The sequence below is a fragment of the Ptychodera flava genome, chromosome 15 (assembly GCF_041260155.1).
Source record: "Ptychodera flava strain L36383 chromosome 15, AS_Pfla_20210202, whole genome shotgun sequence".
NCBI classification, from domain to species: Eukaryota; Metazoa; Hemichordata; class Enteropneusta; family Ptychoderidae; genus Ptychodera; species Ptychodera flava.
Genome location: NC_091942.1, coordinates 3,117,484 through 3,135,432, shown reverse-complemented (window position 1 = coordinate 3,135,432; position 17,949 = coordinate 3,117,484). Strand labels below are relative to the sequence as shown.

Below are 17,949 nucleotides of genomic sequence, written 5' to 3'. Positions count from 1 at the left end.
TCTAAACTTACTTTTCAACTATCAAGTGATATATCAAATGATAGGTATTTGCATGTAGAATAGAATCATGAACTCCAAACGTGTATTCAAAATATTCTTATTTAATATTTCAATTAAATGATAAACGTTTTGACTAATTTATAATATTCAAAATATTGTGTACTAATAACGAATAATGCTAAAGTTTTGGGGATAAATATCTGAATATGTTTTGCAATTGATTTTTTGTTTATTAAGGATACGAAAACTGCAACATTTATCTGTCTGTCTAATTTCCATATAGCTGAACAACAAGAGTACATAAAACCAATTGGAACTGTTTTGGGATAATTGGGTCTTCATATTTTGCAAATTTTCTAAAGCGTGTTTTGTGCTCTATAGTTGAGTGTTGAAATATAACAAGTTACTCTTAAAAACATTACAAGTAAAAGAAAAGCAGATGAGCTTAAATTTGCAAATTAAACCGACATTACTTCACCATCCAATTATCCCAAATTAGTTCCAATCTTGTTATAAATAGCTGTGTGTTGAATGAACCTTTTGTATTATTGATGTCATTTTTGTTTCAATTTCTCTAGAAATCTTGTTTGATGGAGATATCATTGGTTACTACATCTGTGTTACATCTGTATTTTCAGTTTCAGTTGTGGAATATGTAGACGGAAGGCACCATATTTCATTTATCGTATTTATTGTCATATAAAAAAGGAAAAGCAACTCAACACACCGTTCATATCTTCGTTCTTTGCATTTTGTGTATGATATTGTGTATATTGTCAGTGTCTATTAGGTTTGGCTGTTTTATATAAAGTGTCAATTAGCCATGGCGATTATTCTAGTTAAGAGTAAAACACTAGCACCACTTACAAGTTGGTACCTTATGCTAAAAATACAAGTGAATAAAATGACGCCCACGAGGAAAGTTCGTCGGCCGCCCAATTATAAGTGGATGATGCAGTCCAATCTTTCACAGATCAAAATTCATTGACTATTTTCTCAAATAAATCGTGAAGAAATAAACAACATACATCAAAGATACGACTGATTTTACACGGAAAATTGAGACAATAAAAGTTCCAGCCAATGCGACATTGGTAACACTAGACATTGTTTCAATGTACACTAATACAACGCACAATGAACCAATGGAATCAGTCGACAGAGCATTAAATCAGGAAAGATCATCAAATGATTGCATAATCAAACAACCAACAACAAAATACATGATAGCTATGCTGAAAATAATCTTGAAAAACAACACTTTCAAGTCAACAGTGAATTTTACCGTCATGTACTTGGGTGCGGTACGAGATCTCCAGTTTTACCAGAAATTCCCGACATTACATTTCACAAGACAAAATGAGAATAATTCAGCAACGCACTGAACAAATATCGCTCTGACTGAGATTCAGAAACGATGTATGAGTCTCATTGGAAATCAACACGAGCTTAATGAATTCACATCAAACATGAAAAAATGCATCATACTTTCAAATTTTCGAAAGCTCTTCTCAAGAAATCATATCGTTAGACCTCATTATCTATAAAGGTCATCGGTGGAACAAAGAGGACATTCTCGACTGCAAAACACACACAAAACCAACAGATACATTGCGGTTCACGAAACCAAACGGCAACATTCAAGGGCCTTGTTAAACGCGAAACATTACGATACATTAGAACAATCATGCAACAACAAGGCAATAGAGAATACAAGATATTTTCGAGATAAAAGTAATGAAATGCGACCAAACGATTCTAAATCTTGTTAAATTATTACTAACTTTGGACAATCGGATGACATTTAAATGTTATTAAATTTTCATTAAATTAATTTCAAATTTCCTTGGAATCGTAAATAGTAAAAGGGAACCAAAACATTTTCAGGTCCCCTAAATGCTGATCAAAATCTCCAAGTACCCCTCTACAATCTCCCAAAATTTTCGATTCCAACCCGAATTCCTCTGCCTCTCACCGTTATTTGTGAGCGTAGCCTAATCACATACTTAAGAAACGGTAATATAAGCGTTACGATGATGCCAAACTTCACAAAACCTACAACAGTCCGATCTCCGATTCAAATGAGCTTACACAAATACAGCCTGAACGAACAGTAGACATCCTAGCTTCCGTACTTGAACAAACTGAACTTTCAGTGGAACAACTCGATTGGTAACACCTACAATCATTCAATCAGTGCACATGTTTCACTAAAAGAAAATGAAGGACTGATGAAGACAACTCAGTACTCTCGAAAGGTAGCATCAAAGAATATCGCAGTGTCACATTAGTCTTGCTACCCCATAGGGCAGAACACGTAGATTAGGGTTACGTCTCGCCATGGCAAATCAACACTATACATAAAACGGCCAAACATAAGATAATATACACTTACAATATACACATGTACGTACACAAAATTCAAACAACTAAGATATGAACGATTTGCGGAGCTGCTTTCTCTTATTACATGTCACCAATTGTGTCTGCTGTTGAATTAATCTTCCCTGCACAGACCTTTGTTCCTGCCAAGGCAGCGATAACTGTGGCAACCCTTTTACTCATGACAATGCTGGTGAAGAAGAGGATGATGAATTCCTACAATTACTAGATTTACTGGAAATGACATGAATGATTTGGATCATAAATCATGCCATTACTTTGACTGTAGCTTACTCTGACACATTGTTTCCGCTACAAAGCTACATTTCAACAACTACAATAGTGTCTTTCGTGTGGATCTTTTTGTTGCATTGATACTTAAATTATTTTTTTTAAATACCATTATTAAAAAGAGGAAATATTTATTTCAACAGAAATATGAAAATATTTCCGTAAATTAATTTAAATATCACTTTTGATATCAATTTTGTGTTTTACATGCAAATACCATCACCACAGACCATATATCACTCGATAGTGTGAAAGTGTGTTAAGAATAGTTAACAATGAATTTTCTAATTTCATATCTCATTTCTGCAAATTGCTTACCAGTGTAATTTATGGACATAAAGGGGTACGGCCTTCCTTGATAGCTCCACATTGTCAATTTTCTTCAAGTAGAGATAATAAGCTTTCAAAAGACGTATGATGTGGCTGTATGATAGGACTCTATGTGTTAACATTTTTAAATATTGTTATTCTAAGGGGAAAATATTTTTTCCATATAAATATGAAAATATTTCAGTGAAATCCATTTCAATATCTCTTTGAATATTCATTTTGTATTCTACATGTAACTACCTTTCATTTGCTATATCACTCGATAGTTTAAAACGTTTGTTTAGAAAAGTTAACTATAAATTTATAATACTATATCGCATTTATGCAAATTGGGTATGCGTGTTTTATTATGCAAATTAGGGGGTTATGGCCCGATTTGGTAGCTCCAAATTGTCAATTTTCGTGAAGTAGAGATAATAAGCTTTCAAATGACGTATGGTGTGGCTGTGTTTGTTGCTGTATGTGTTCAAATTTTTAAAATATTGTTATTCAATACGGGAAAATATTGTTTTCCATATAAACATGAAAATATTTCAGTATAATCAATTTCAATATCTCTTTGAATATCCATTTTGTATTCTACATGGAAAGACCTTTCATTTGATATATCACTCGATAGTTTAAACGTATCGTTAAAGAAGTTAACAATAAATTTCAAATATTATATCGCATTTATGCAATTGGGTACCCTTGTTAATTATGCAAATTAGGAGGTTATGGCCCTACTTGGCAGCTCCACATCGTCAATTTTCTTGAAGTAGAGATAATAAGCTTTCAAATGACGTATGATGTGGCCGTATGTAAGGTGGGTACATTAAACTCCTAAAATAAGGCCCTTTTATGTGGAATTCGCCGCTCGCCTATATACCCTACACGGATTTGGGAAGGGTTCAGTTATCGTGAGGGGTGGGCGGAGGAATGGGGAGGGGGTCGTGTATGCACTGTAAAATAAAGTGTACCGTTCGGTACATATATTTCATCCGATAAATTTAACATGTAAAGTGTTCGCTATGATGAAATATCAAAAGTGAGCGAAAACAAGCCTACTTCTGCTTTGAAGCCATTTTGATAAACGGAACATATCTCTTTTGCATTTGGAATATAACACTTTGAGTATCAGCTTCACGCACTTCACAGAAACAATATCTGGTATTTTGCATGTTCCACTCATGAACATGTATAATTAGTAAACACCATTGACAAGTTTTATAGTTCTATACATGTGTGTATCAACATCTGTTCGGTTGATCTGCTCAGTACAGCATGTTCAAACACAGTGTTCAGCTTGTCCCCATTGGATGTAATTCACAACGTGTAGGCCAGACTTTGGACTGTAATTGAATTGTCAAAGGGACATTATTTGTATAATTTGACCTTATATTGTTGCAAACGAGCAGTTGATAGTGTTGTTCAACTTACTGAAAGATGTCTAAAAAACGGTCGACCATAGACAACTTCCATCCCGTTTGCGTACACTGTATAGGAAAACCTTGGGTCTGCGCTTCTAAACTTAGGGAACGAGCACAATTAACGGCAGGAGGGGCTGGAAGAGAAAATATGTGGTGCATATATTTTTTACAGGCCCCCCCCTAACACCAGCAAAAATTTTTGCCCCCCCCCCCACCCGTCAAAAAAGAAAGATTAGGCCTACATACTTAGGTACAAAGTAGTACACATATATATAATCCTTATAACTTTTAATATATGCTTTAGTGAAAACATCATTCTTGCATTCTTGAAATAAATAATAAACAAATAAATATATAAATAATAAACAAACAAAGTAACATATGTTCAAGCTTTACTACTTGTAACACCTACAGCTACTTTTCAGTATTGTGTTGTGCTATTTTAATCTCAAAGAATGATGAAATTACCAAATACCTTATAAACAATCTACAAGTTCATTCAGTGCTGTTATAGTTGTTATAGTTGAAGCATTGATTTAGACATGAATTATTTTTAATGATGACAGTGTTCACTGCACATCTCCAAGTTACTCTAACAAGCTCAATATTGTGCATTTCATCATACTCTGAGTAAAATAAGAACTTCAAGTGAAACACACGGAACACAAAATACTAAAAAATAGCCAAATTATGTACAGCTACTGACCCTCAATACCTTCCAAATGATGCATACTTCAAGACAGGAGATTAAAAGAGAACACACTTTGAACAAAAAGAGCAACAATTGTCACTAAAGCAAATATAAACATGAATGGTCTGGAAGAGGTACACAGCATAAAAGCAGATACCAAGTACAAAGATGTTGGGGGAAAATGTATAACATGACCATTGTGATTTCAATGCACCTTCCACAACCCAGTGTCTGCCTTCTTTCCAAGATATTCGATGTTACTCCACTGAAATGACAGTCTGCCATCGGAATAGTCCTTCATGGGCTAACTATAAAAGACCCATTAATGCCATTTTTTCTCCTTTTTTTCAGTATTTTTTCCTGTGTGTCCACTACGTATTCTAGTTCTTCCTATAGCATGATGAAATAACCAGTTTCAACCTAGCCTCTGTATCATTACCAACCATTATTATTGTTGACAAATGAAGTCAATTTTCAATAATAATATTGCTCATTTTACACATAACAACTGCATTGTGAGGTTTAAGACTTGGTATTTCATCATGCTACAAGAAGTTTAACAAGGAACTCCAGCTTCAACAAGGAACAAAAATGCTGAAAAATATTCTCTGTCTGTCATGGTGTAAAAAATTTTGGTGGCCCACCCCTTACCTTCCCTGGAATTTTCATAACCCATCCAAGAACACTCATTTTTTTTCGTGCCCTGTTGTTGGTTTTTTGCCATTTTCAATAAAACCTCTGTAAAATTTTATCCCGAAACCATTGATTGTAAAATTTGAACCCACAAAAGTTTTGTAAAAGTCACCCCTGCTTTCCATCGACCCCTTCCTACAATTACAAAACGCAAATGTGGCAGATAAAAACACTCGGTGTTAGAAGATGAAAAGGCAGACGTTATGGGTTCGAACCTCCGTCAGCGAAAGATGTGTGTATCAACAACAGGTTTTCAGTTGTTCTACTCTGTACAGCAAGTTCAGCGGCATGATATGTAATTCGCTATTATATTATTCACTGACTCCTGTCTTTTAATCTCCTTACAGCAACATTTTAATCTGCAGTTTTTGGTTTATTGGTGGCTTTATAGAGTAAGCCAAGAAGATGCAGTTGATGAACAAAAATAAATCTGAAAAATGTCTTTACACATCTGTAACCTCAATAATGATTTCATAAATAATGAATTAATACACGAGCTTCTGTAAAATAAATCTCTGAAATTTGATTCTGTATGTAGTTTAAACAAATGCGACAAGGGCATTCAAAATCCACACAGCAATATAATACAGTACCAATGATGTATGTAATAAAAGAACCAACGTGTTTTGTTTGAGTCTAGTCTTGTACTGTGTACAAAGGTTTCGGTGGATTTAAACCCACCATGCTTTATACATTTTCCAGGAAAAATTAAACACTGACTTGTTGCATTTCGCCGACAAATATGAAAATTATTGTGTATACATTTCACGATGAAGACATTATGTTACGACTGGCAACCTTAAATTATTTCTATTGTGGACAGCTTCTTTTGACACTAAAAGCATCGCCTTGAAAACAGTTGATCTGTCCGCCTACAACAGCCAACACGAAAGAAAGGTATAGAGGGCGCAACTCGTCGTGCATACCTCTTGTCACTCGCTCCTGTCTTTTTCAATGTCAGCGTACCGGTGATTGTTATTGTGGAGCATATCTATGCTAAAACTCGTATAACAATGTCGTTGAAGTTTTATGTGATTTTAGTGGTGCTGACGCTTTGGAGTCGTTAACCCATTTTGAAATTTTATACTCTATTTTCATTCAAACCACTGTCGTGTGCCTTTGATCAGCAGTGTGTTTATTTTATTGTCTGCTGTTTTATCTTTTCGTATTTTATTGTTTGTATTTTACTGCAAGTGATAGAAAGACGACTTTCCATTTTATGGACAGCAAAGTTATTCTAAACTTATCTAATCTAATCTAATCTAATCTAATCTAATCTAATCTAATCTAATCGAATCTAATCTAATCTAATCTAAAGAAGCCGGCGCACTGCCCTCGGGCTACAATCATTGCTGCTATAAAACGAGTGTGATTGCATATAAACGTCACAAACAGGACTTTATATACTGTCAGCTTTACTTTGCCATGTCAAGCTATAGAGATTTCAATCATTATCATTTCATCTGCAAATTAGTTCCAAGTGCACAACTACGAAATGAAGGTATCAGTGTTGAGTAAAGTAAGTTTGATCTGTGTGATTTCAAATATTTCCCACACAAAAAACATCTCAAATAAATGAATGTCTACCTATTGAGAACCAAGTACATATTATGTGTGTCAAAGTCGGACGTGTTCAAAACTTCAACAGTTCCATTGCATGTTCCAAGAATGGAGATTCACACTTTAAAAAGGCGCATATGGGGGAGGGTAACTTGTTACTTAATTGGCACACCCCTCATAAAATTGAAAGCTCCCCTTATCCAGTGAAACAAGAGTCCGACTATTCTCCAGTAGCTATCGAAAAAAGACAGCAATTACAAGTAGCAGACTCGGAAGGGTGAATGGTTGTGTAGTTGTTTTGTCACTGTTCTATTGCAGAAAAACGATGTCATGGGATCAACACGTTGAATGGCTATGTTGTGACCTTATGGCTTAGGTCAGCTAGTGCATAGTGCATGCTCTTTAGGTCAGGATAACTAAAGCTATACAACGCCCTTTTAACGAATATTTGAGTAGGATTGTGTGTCTACTATACTCACAGACCTTTCATTCACAATTTTTTAAAACCGCTCGATGTTTGCGACCACAAAGTTGAAACAAAATTGAGCTTGCTGATACATTTGCACAGAAGTTTTCTCTCAACAAAATAATGTCATGAGTATTCAAACACTACTTCAGATGTTTTAATTTTTTCAGTATGTTCCAGATCCAGTAACGAGGGAATATGAAAGATAAATAGATTAAACGTACACTTTGAAAAAATCTGACCCTGTGAATAAGAAGATAAAACACATATATCCTTTACCAATCTAAAATTATTGCTCAATTTCGGTAATTATAACTCTACTTTAGACAGTATTAACATAAATACAGTTTAAAGCTTTGTCATGATGTTACTCGTCTATACGATAATTGCCGGGTAGATCGAGTTATTTTTGACCAAGAGACAGCGAGGTTCAAGTATATCGGGACAAACAGTTTCAATACAGAAAGCATGTGTAGTTTTGGACTGCCCAAACTCCAAAACAGTATGATTGTATGGTTCTCTTGATATTTCTGATACAAGCTTTTAGATTACTCGTTTACGTCATTGCGTTATGGAAAAATTATCTTCTACTTTGATCCATATATCTCATGGAAAATTACCGTCAATGGATTATTCATTCATTCATTCATTCATTCATTCATTCATTCATCTACTTACACTGTTAATTATCGGCCAATTATACATCAAGCAACGTAAATATACCAAAACCTATTAGCAATAAAAATATCGATTTCATGAAAACAATATTCCTTTTTATCTAAGAAGAGAATCATGTTTCAAATTAATACTTGCAGTTTTTACTGAAATTTACCAATCGTTGATACTGCTGTCCTCTCATTTGGCAGTGAATTCAACACACTGGAAGCCCAATTATGAAAAGTTCGTTGACCCGCCCATTACTTTACTATGGCTCATCGTAGCAACTTTGAGGTACAAACAACCGGGATAGACATTTTTGAGCACTGTTAGGTATACATCTAATGTTAAAAAGTATGCTTGATGCAATCTTTTGTTAGATAAAAAGTTTATCAACATTTTTCACAGCTGTGTTGTCTCATGCTGTACACAACAGTTACATATGTTTTCAATGCACTCTCTAAGGAAGGGAGTCATCGTAACTCAGCCTGTGCGACTTTCTTGTTTATAATCAATTATTTTATGAGTTTTACGTACGATATCTAGATGCATCATGATAACATAGCTGCAACATGTAAATTTTACTGTGTACATTATGAAAAACGTGTTTAACCTTTATCAATCGCCGAAGAACTTTTTATACAGTGTTTACACTGGTCATATGCAGGTCCAACACGACCTTTGAGCGGGGTTCCGACGACCTTCCCTGTAACCAGTCCGGGTCAGCTCCAAAATTGGAGACTCATTATGATAATGTATTCCGGCATTCAGCCAATCATCGACCAGATTACATCATTAATAAAGTACGGGTCACGCTGTGTCACAAATTACCCACCAAGTGTGATCGGCAGGTTTGGGCCGCTTATTAAGCCCCTGTCTGGTGAATTTCGACGAATTTCGACAGTCAACATAATCCACGTGTTCTGCAGAAGGTCATGTCCAACAAGGAGTCCGATTAGTGAACAAATATTCGAAATATTGACGATTCATTTCTACCCCAAGTTTATCGATTTCGCTCAAGTACCGAGAATCATTTTGTGGATGTTCGTCATCTCTATTAGAAATACTGTTATAAAGGTTATTTGTGTAGGTACGCGTATAACATTTTGCAAGAAAGAAGAGCAATGTCAGAGCTTTAGAACGATACCTGTTTTGTAGTTGTCAAACGCAGACTAAAAATGGTACGCGATTTTGAAAATGTGTTGACAGAGTGGCCACACAACTGTTCCCCATACGGTAGAATTTGTATCGCTGCCATCTCCGACACAAATGGGGTATTCTGAACGATCTGTGTAGGTACACGATTTATATTTCGCAGGACTTCAAGCCAGAGTCTAGGAATCACAGCGATATATGGGGTTTGGTTGTCTTAGCCAGAATAAAACTGGTACGCGATTTTGAAATTGTGTTTTGACAGAGTGGCCACACAACTGTTCGACATTATGACAGAATACGGCGCGGGAGTTCGACACAGTATGGCGTACGTAACGAAGGACGCATGTGGAGGTTGCCAGGAAATACAATTTTACTGATGGCGCGCTGGCCGCTGATTGGCTAATGAGAGGGGGAAAATATTATGGTATAGCGCTCCAATTTTGGAGATGACCCGGACTGTAACCGCAGTGTCAAATAATTCGGCAGCTGACAAGAACAGAAGACGCCACCAGTAGTTTCCGCACTGAAACTCATACACAAAGGACATCAACCTGTTTCCGTTGTGATAAAAGCATTCCTCAATATATAACCACCCATCAAACTTTGTATGATGTGCGCAGTGGATTTCATTTCAGTTCTAGACAGATATTGATCTGACACTCTCTGTTAAACGACGCGTGCTTGACAGCCATGGTTACCAAGAGACACAGACAGTCATAAATTCTTGTCCTAAAACCTGAAAAGACAAGTCCATTCTCTTCCTCCCTCAGGCTCTCTTCTTCATCTCCCCAGTACCTTGGCATATAGCAGTGCAAACACAGCGCAGCGTTATTGTGGACAAATGAATTCTGGCCCAGTCTAGAATTAGACTAGACTACATAATTCATTTGTGAGCAACAAAATGGCACTAATTCAGCCATACATGCTGCCTTGACTAGCCATACACTGAGCATTTTGACTCGATCGTAAGGGGAGTAGAACAAGAAACTCCACTGACAAACAGAACAAACATACCGTTAGACCATCCTTTTTTAGCTTCATGGTAAGACCAAATAAAACCGGTAATATGTCTCCGAAAATTGGAGTAGGTAAGTCGGAGGAAAATATTTTTATTTTTATTTATCTTTATTTTGTTGGCTGGCCGAGACCCATAAAATTTTGAGAATTATTATTTTGAATCATTTTGAAAATGTCGGGGTATATTCTTGCTGGTGCGTTCGTTGTTGACTTTAATCCGGTGATAATCTGGCGACGGCGTCCATAGATTAGTAACTTACCGTTGCTTGCTTTGGTGCATAAGGCAGTCAAAACGCATCGGATTATACTAATATAGATTCAATATGGTCATAAAACCTAGCGTAAGATTATTGTCAGTACATATACATGACACAGTGAAGGAGAAAAAGAAATCTTTACAAAACCAGTGCTAAGATAAGACCAAGTCACCTTATTATGGTAGTATTAATCTTTACTACTAGTAACACCGTAGCCCGACGTATCAAAATAAACAATAGCAACAAGAATCCTGTGCTCAGACTAAGACACCCCTACCATCTCACCACCCCTGGGGACGTACACTTGCGCTAGCCCCATGATACCATCAAAAGTTTGGCAATCGTTGTTTGCGCAATACGCAAGCACATTACACCTCGCCGACTGGGGAGTCAACAGCGCACGTTTATTGATCTAGCAAAGGCTGTTCTTCAGTAATCTTTCGTATAGCCTGGGTATAGTATAGCCACATCACGTCGACTCCAAATCAATAAAAAAGCTATATACATCTGATGTACTTTGATGTTAGGCTAATCTTTCTATTTGTTTGATTACATTTGCTTCAACAGTCTGCAAAACGACATCCTTTGCCGGATTTATACACCACGTGCAAATAAAAGAAATATGAAATATGAAGCTTAGCTGACAACATATTAAAGTGTACAGCTTTTTTATTTGTTTTATGTCGACGTGATGTGGTTGCCATAAAGACTATTGCACGATTAAGGGAGCGAACACGCGAGAGAGAGAGAGAGAGAGAGAGAGAGAGAGAGAGAGAGAGAGAGAGAGAGGAGAGAGAGAGAGAGAGAGAGAGAGAGAGAGAGAGAGAGAGAGAGAGAGAGAGCCAGACAGACAGAGAGACAGATTTTGTGAAGATCAATATTTATTTAATTTATTATCCCATTAGTTCATGTTGAAGAGTGCACCGACCATTAGCCTGCGATTGTGAAACATCAGTTATTGACTATAAAGATGTTGGCTGAAATCAAGTGATTTGCATTGGACAAAACTTCATACTTTTATAGGACCGTACCAATTTGGTTTGTCTGTGAGCTATTTTTATATGCGTCGTACTTGCCAAACATCAGTTGGTAATTTTCGAGGCAAGACACCACAATGTGCAGTGCTTCATTTAGAGAGGGGGATGGGGATTTCCCTCTGTTGACATGTTGGCACCCCCTAGTAATTTGTCAAGGGGGACCAGCGCCCCTCCCATAAAATGTTTCCAGTCACACCATAGAGATTCAAGTAGAACACATGAACAAGTGAAATCCCCCTTAGTTTTCTGGTAAAGGGGGGAAATCTCCCCTGTTCATGCCATCCTGGGTGAAATACTGAATGTGACCGGCAGTGAGGTTTTCATATCCATGTTTACAAAGAGTGTGTGTTTGTAATTATAGTAAAAATCTATGACATAAGTAGTTGATGATGGGGAACGTTCATGTAACATGCCCTTTTCCCGTTGGATTCTGGGTTCGGTTGAAGAATGGATAGATGTGTTTTTCATGTTCGATTTGAGTATACGAACCCACCCTTCCGCTGTCTTTATCCACTTTAAGCTAATATGAGGATACAATAAACAGCTTAAATAAAGTCAATTCGGTGACAGCTTTCTCATGATCGCATTCCGCTATTCCTTGTTGTACTTCCCAGACTTCCACAGTAACATGTAAGATGGAATAACTCTAATATTTGCTGAAGAGAGTCTTTAACCAAACAAGATCACATAAATCAACATGTAACAGCGGGCACACTGTTGATTTAGATCCAGAATACCTGTGTGTGGATTAGTACATCAATAGTACCATCGGTAAATATGGATAATATGCAAATCCGCATTTTTATCGATACACCGAATGTGTATTGAACATTTTACTAAGTGTAAGGTTTCAAAATTAAATAAGGTCCTTCTGCAAATCATAGTAAATATTTAATTGTGTTAGAAGATGAGAACGAATGGGAACCGCAGGTAAAATTTAAAAAAAAAAGCTGAAAAGAGTACAGTGCAACAACTGTAGTGTTTCTGTCTGTAACATCATTATTGAGGGTATGGAGGATTTTTGAATTAATGATTTTCCGATAAGGTTATCAATAGACATGCCGGCAATGAATGTCGTGACGTTTTTATGCATGAGTAAATATTCAGCTTCATTATTTCCCTTTCACCATTTATCCTCGATAAAACCCGACGAGCAAAATACTTTCATCGACTTGATAGTTCGAAGCGTGCGTGTTCATGCATGGTTACATACTGCAAAAATCGTTATAACACAATGACTTCCACCAGGCATTATAATGGCCCTGAATGTATTTATAGATTGACACTTTACAACACAGATATGAATTTTTCCTCATATATCTAAAAATAAAACTCAATTATGAAAAAGAATCAATAGCGGAACAGCAGAGAAATTAAATTCAAATATTTATTTTACTATAGTTCCAGTCCATCGCATATATACCATTTCAAACCCAGCACATTTGGAGACGGGCAATTAAAAAGTGCCCCTGTTCCCTGTTATAATAATTTACGTTTGCTCCCAGAAGTAATCCATGATCGTTCGCATACATGACAGAGGTCAAATCGTGTCGTCGATTTGGTCGACGGTTGGATGACTTTAGAAACATGCATGCAGGCAGCTGTTTTGCAGTCATATTGGGTCTGTAAAAAGCTTAAAGGCAATGAAGTATTTACAAATGTGTCTGAGATGCGGCTTTAGCGTACGCTTCACATATTTATCTGTTTAAATCATCTGCCATTACAAGGGTTCTGTCTTTTTCGTAATACTCAGCGTATGGAATCGCACAATTTATGCACCCCCCCCCCCCGTTTTGTCCTCTTCCACATCTCTCTGCAGTCGTGCCTGTTGCATGTTATTATTGCCGAGATGGAACGCTAAATTACAGGAAGTCGTCTTGAATTGGAAAATTGTAAACAGTGGTCATACGTCCTCCCCCATCACAGAGGGGTCACTTAATTTATAATCGGTCTAATCAAAAAGCTTGTTTCAGTGTCCAACGTTATTTTGGGATTCTCCCGGGTTTCGTTCTCTGATGTCACTCCATTGGAGTGTGAATACAACACCTTGCCTAAACCCTTTGAGTGCCAAAGTCAATTTTTGTCACTTTTAAAAAATATAACGCAGACTATTTGGTAAATCTAGACAATTTGTTTTCAGATTATCCCCAAAATTTGATAAAAAAACTGTAGCCAATTAAAAGCTATGACCATTTGGTCCAAAATTATCAAAACTATTATAGAAAAATTCATAAAAATTATTAAAATGATGCACTAAATTTTTGGAGGGAAAAATAACTGCACTCAAAGGATTAACAAGAATGTAACTTTAGGCTTGTTTGGCAATGAATTGATCCAGCAGAATGGAAACGGCAGACTTCTGCAGAGAGTCGTGAAATCCGTATTCGTCTTGTTAGAGTGTCATTTTTGTACTTTTGATTTGATAATGTGGAAGCTAATTTTGGCAGAGCACAAGTACAAAATCCCGGCCCGACCACGGCATAATAACCAAACATACTATGTCTGTATTATCCATATGTACATATACACAATGTATAGACTTATTTATTTTGCCACGATGTCGCATCTTTAGTGATATATTTAGAACATATGCTTCGGTTTCAGAAACTAATTAATTAACCATTTAGGGCCTACGGCAATGCTGAAAGTTTGTTTCGTTTCTAAACCGCGGTTTGGTCTCTGTTTAAATTATTCCTCTCTGACATGATCAATGATTGTAAAAATTAAGTTTTAGAATAGAGTTTCTTATTCTTCTTTGCTTTCACTGTGGCGTAATTTGTGACATACACTGTCATCAACGAAAGCGAGCTACAAGAAAGGTGCCCTCAACGGTCACACAGTGACACATAATCAATTGAGAAGTCTGAAGAAGACATATAGCAATCTGCAAATTCCGAAAGCACGCACGGCTCTGTATACCTCATCCTTTTACGACCTTTTGCACGGCTTTAAGTTCCCTTGCGAATACGCGAACAACAGATGGACGTCACGTGACTGAAAACGTTGGAGGAGAAAGTTACGGCGGCAACTCTCAATACCTGGTTCTCGAATAAATGGTTGTCACAGACACGGACTGATTTTATAGACGTTCTGTTAAATTCAATTTTTTCCCTTAAAATTTATTCAGTCAATCATTTTGTTCAGAGCAATACCTCTGAAAAAATGCAACTCCAACGCGTGCCAGTGTAGGCTTGCTGCATCATCACCAATAAAGTAAATACGATATAGCGATATAATTTATTTCATATTCATTTAAATATGGAAGAACAAGCGTTTAGCTGAAGACAGACCATAGCAGGGGTTGGTTGTGAGGCTATGTCCTTGATAATTCATCTGGGTGCAAAATTGAATGGGAAACGAAAGAGATTCAGTCATTGTGATGGAAATATTGCCGCCGGTGTCCAAAGCGTTACTATTTTTGTTACAAAGTGAAAAATGGCGGTCTCCATATTTTTAAATAAGGAGTCCGGATACGTGAACTAGGGCTTTAGGTCAATTAAAGGTCGCATATTTGGAATATAGTTTACGAATTGTACTGAACGCACTGACTGAGAAAACAGTAAAGGCTTGACGAAACGTGAATTTTGTCGTATTCGGTACGATGCATCATCAGCTTTTTTGCGGGTGTATACCGTGATGTCACGTGCATCCTTTAAATAAAACGCCAGCAGCTCGCATTTAAAAGTCATACTGTCTATGGTTCAGTAGTCGCCATGATGGCTAGTCTGTCCAGGCGCAAGGTAAGAACAGTCTGTTCAATGACTTTTGTTAAGAGCATTTAAAATAACCAAGAACTAATCCACTGCGATTGAGCAAAAAATGTGTACATGGCGGCATAACAGGACGATCGAACCAGCTTTTTTCACGGCTTCAACGGACCTACCGACTTCAAACTTCACATTCCTTACAATGTTTTGGTTCAGTATTTACAGTGTGATGGGAAAAAAGGAACGGATATCCAAGTCTGACGGAATTGTTTTTATCACACTCGTCGCCTTTGTACGTCCGTTTCGTCATGTGACGCGTGAAATGTGAAACTCGGCCTCAGGCCTGTTGGCATAAATAACTTTTATGTCGAGTTCTGGTATGTACGTATTTCATCGCAAACCAATGCGTTGCTGTACTTTCACATGCCGGGAAACATGGCGATGCCATACCAGTGCGGTCAGTGTTGTAGTACATCGGCAAACACCACATCAACGAGTGCAGTACACCGGCCGCCCTCCGGTGTCCCTGTGAAACATGTCCACAGCATGCCGGAGGCTGAACGACCATATGTTAGGTATAAATAGCGTTTTTTGTTACCGTGGGAAAACCCACCATATGCATAGAGACTCGGATACTGCTCTCTCGTATTGCCACGTAATTCTTTTCGAAAGTGCGTAGAGTAACGACTGTCTCATTTTATGACATAGCCTTAACAACAAAGGTTTTATGACCTACATTCAAAATTTAACGATCCGCAACTTATAACAGTAAATGAAGCATAGTTTTTATTTTAGTTGGGTAACAAGGAATAAAAATGGAATGCCAATGAATCGCTAAACTTGAGGTGATTATTGGTGATAATGGCCGACCGATTTGGCCAATTACTGAGTGTATAAAAAGACGCGCACGGCTTGTCTTTATTTTCGGACACAAACTTCCCTGTGGTTGAAAGAATTGGGTTGTCCAACATTTTTATCAAAATTTAACAGGATGCATTCGATTTCTCAATGGTCAAAGCTTTTCGTCCCAATGACTCTATGTAGAATGTGGGTACAGTAATTGTTTGTTAACAGAAAATTTCAGGCATGCGCAACAGACGACACGTGAGTCCAAGTTTAACATTTGCAGTGTGGAGTGAACGAAATTAATGAAATCGCTCTCATTAATGTCAATCTTGAGAAGTTTGACTACCAACTGAGTGAGCAGTTTCAACACATGTGTACGTAATGAAGCAAAAAGGTTCAGTTCCCACTGTAATTTTCTAGGGACTTACACATAACAAAACGGCGCTTCAAGCAGGTTAGGTCAGGCTATGTTAATTTGAAAGCTAAAATTTGTATTATACAAGTCGAGCGATGGTTAGAAACTCTGATTATTCCGATACTTTGCCATATCAAAATACATCATCGTAGAAGATTTACAATGATTATCGTACTTTAAGTGCAGACGACAAATGAGAACTTTAGAACTTTTGCTCCTTCTTTACTCAAAGAAACTGTCCACTGTTCTCTCTCATTAAAAAAAAAATAAATGAAAAGAAGGTATCGTATTAGAGTTGCAAGTCACCTCAAGTTTATACCGTTGTTGAAATTGAAAATCTTTTTTTTTTCGCAAGTTGCAACATGAGCCCAAACACGCCATGAACCAACAAAGAACTGCAGGGGTTTTTGAGTAGAAAAGTCACATTCTACCGCAAAGCCACTGTGCTTCTAAAACTTATGCTACAAAAATATGTAAGCTTCAATCGAATGTCTCGACCCTTACGTGATGTTGTGAACTTCCTTTATTTTCTGATTTTAATAGCGATCGGTCATGACGTCGCCGTTTACACATTTCCTACCATTTTCCTGACATGTTCCTCCTTCCATGTTCAGATGAATACAGTTTAGTCAACCTATATCGGTAATTCACCATACGAAATTGCCAATTTCGGGTTATTTATAATTTTTCTATAAGTTTATTACCTTTTTGATAATTATTCCACTATTTACGGCGCCAATATTCCGTATGTACATGGCGGTCAGTAGCCGAATCATTCACATAATGAACGTTGATATGGCCTGAAAACTTTAGTAAATTCACTACAGCAAACTGCTGCTTGATGAAGTTGATAGTTTTTCTTTCTTTCTTTTTTTCGAGTATTGCCATGGCATAACTGAAAGACACCGGAAAACGAAGGCTCTACGTATCTATATTAGTCCGAGCCTGAGCGTAATTTGAGAGCAAACAGTTCCGCAGATAATGCGAACGATCGGAACCGTTACCAACAGACCATGCAGAGCCATGATCCAAAACG

At 37.0% G+C, this 17,949-nt stretch overlaps 1 protein-coding gene across 4 annotated transcripts in view; it reads left to right on the top strand.

The window, feature by feature from the left end:
- The window catches only part of LOC139150901 (alpha-N-acetylgalactosaminide alpha-2,6-sialyltransferase 5-like), a 417,953-nt gene that overhangs the window by 4,100 nt on the left and 395,904 nt on the right, over positions 1 to 17,949 (top strand). The window contains exon 1 of one of the 4 annotated variants that reach the window (XM_070723359.1): positions 15,452 to 15,685. The exons of 2 other annotated variants lie outside the window; for them this stretch is intronic. In XM_070723359.1, coding sequence (XP_070579460.1) covers positions 15,659 to 15,685 — 27 coding nt within the window. In that variant the 5' untranslated portion in view covers positions 15,452 to 15,658. Of the gene's footprint in view, positions 1 to 15,451; positions 15,686 to 17,949 lie in introns of those variants that run through there. One more of the 4 variants, XR_011556297.1, reaches the window with a different exon arrangement.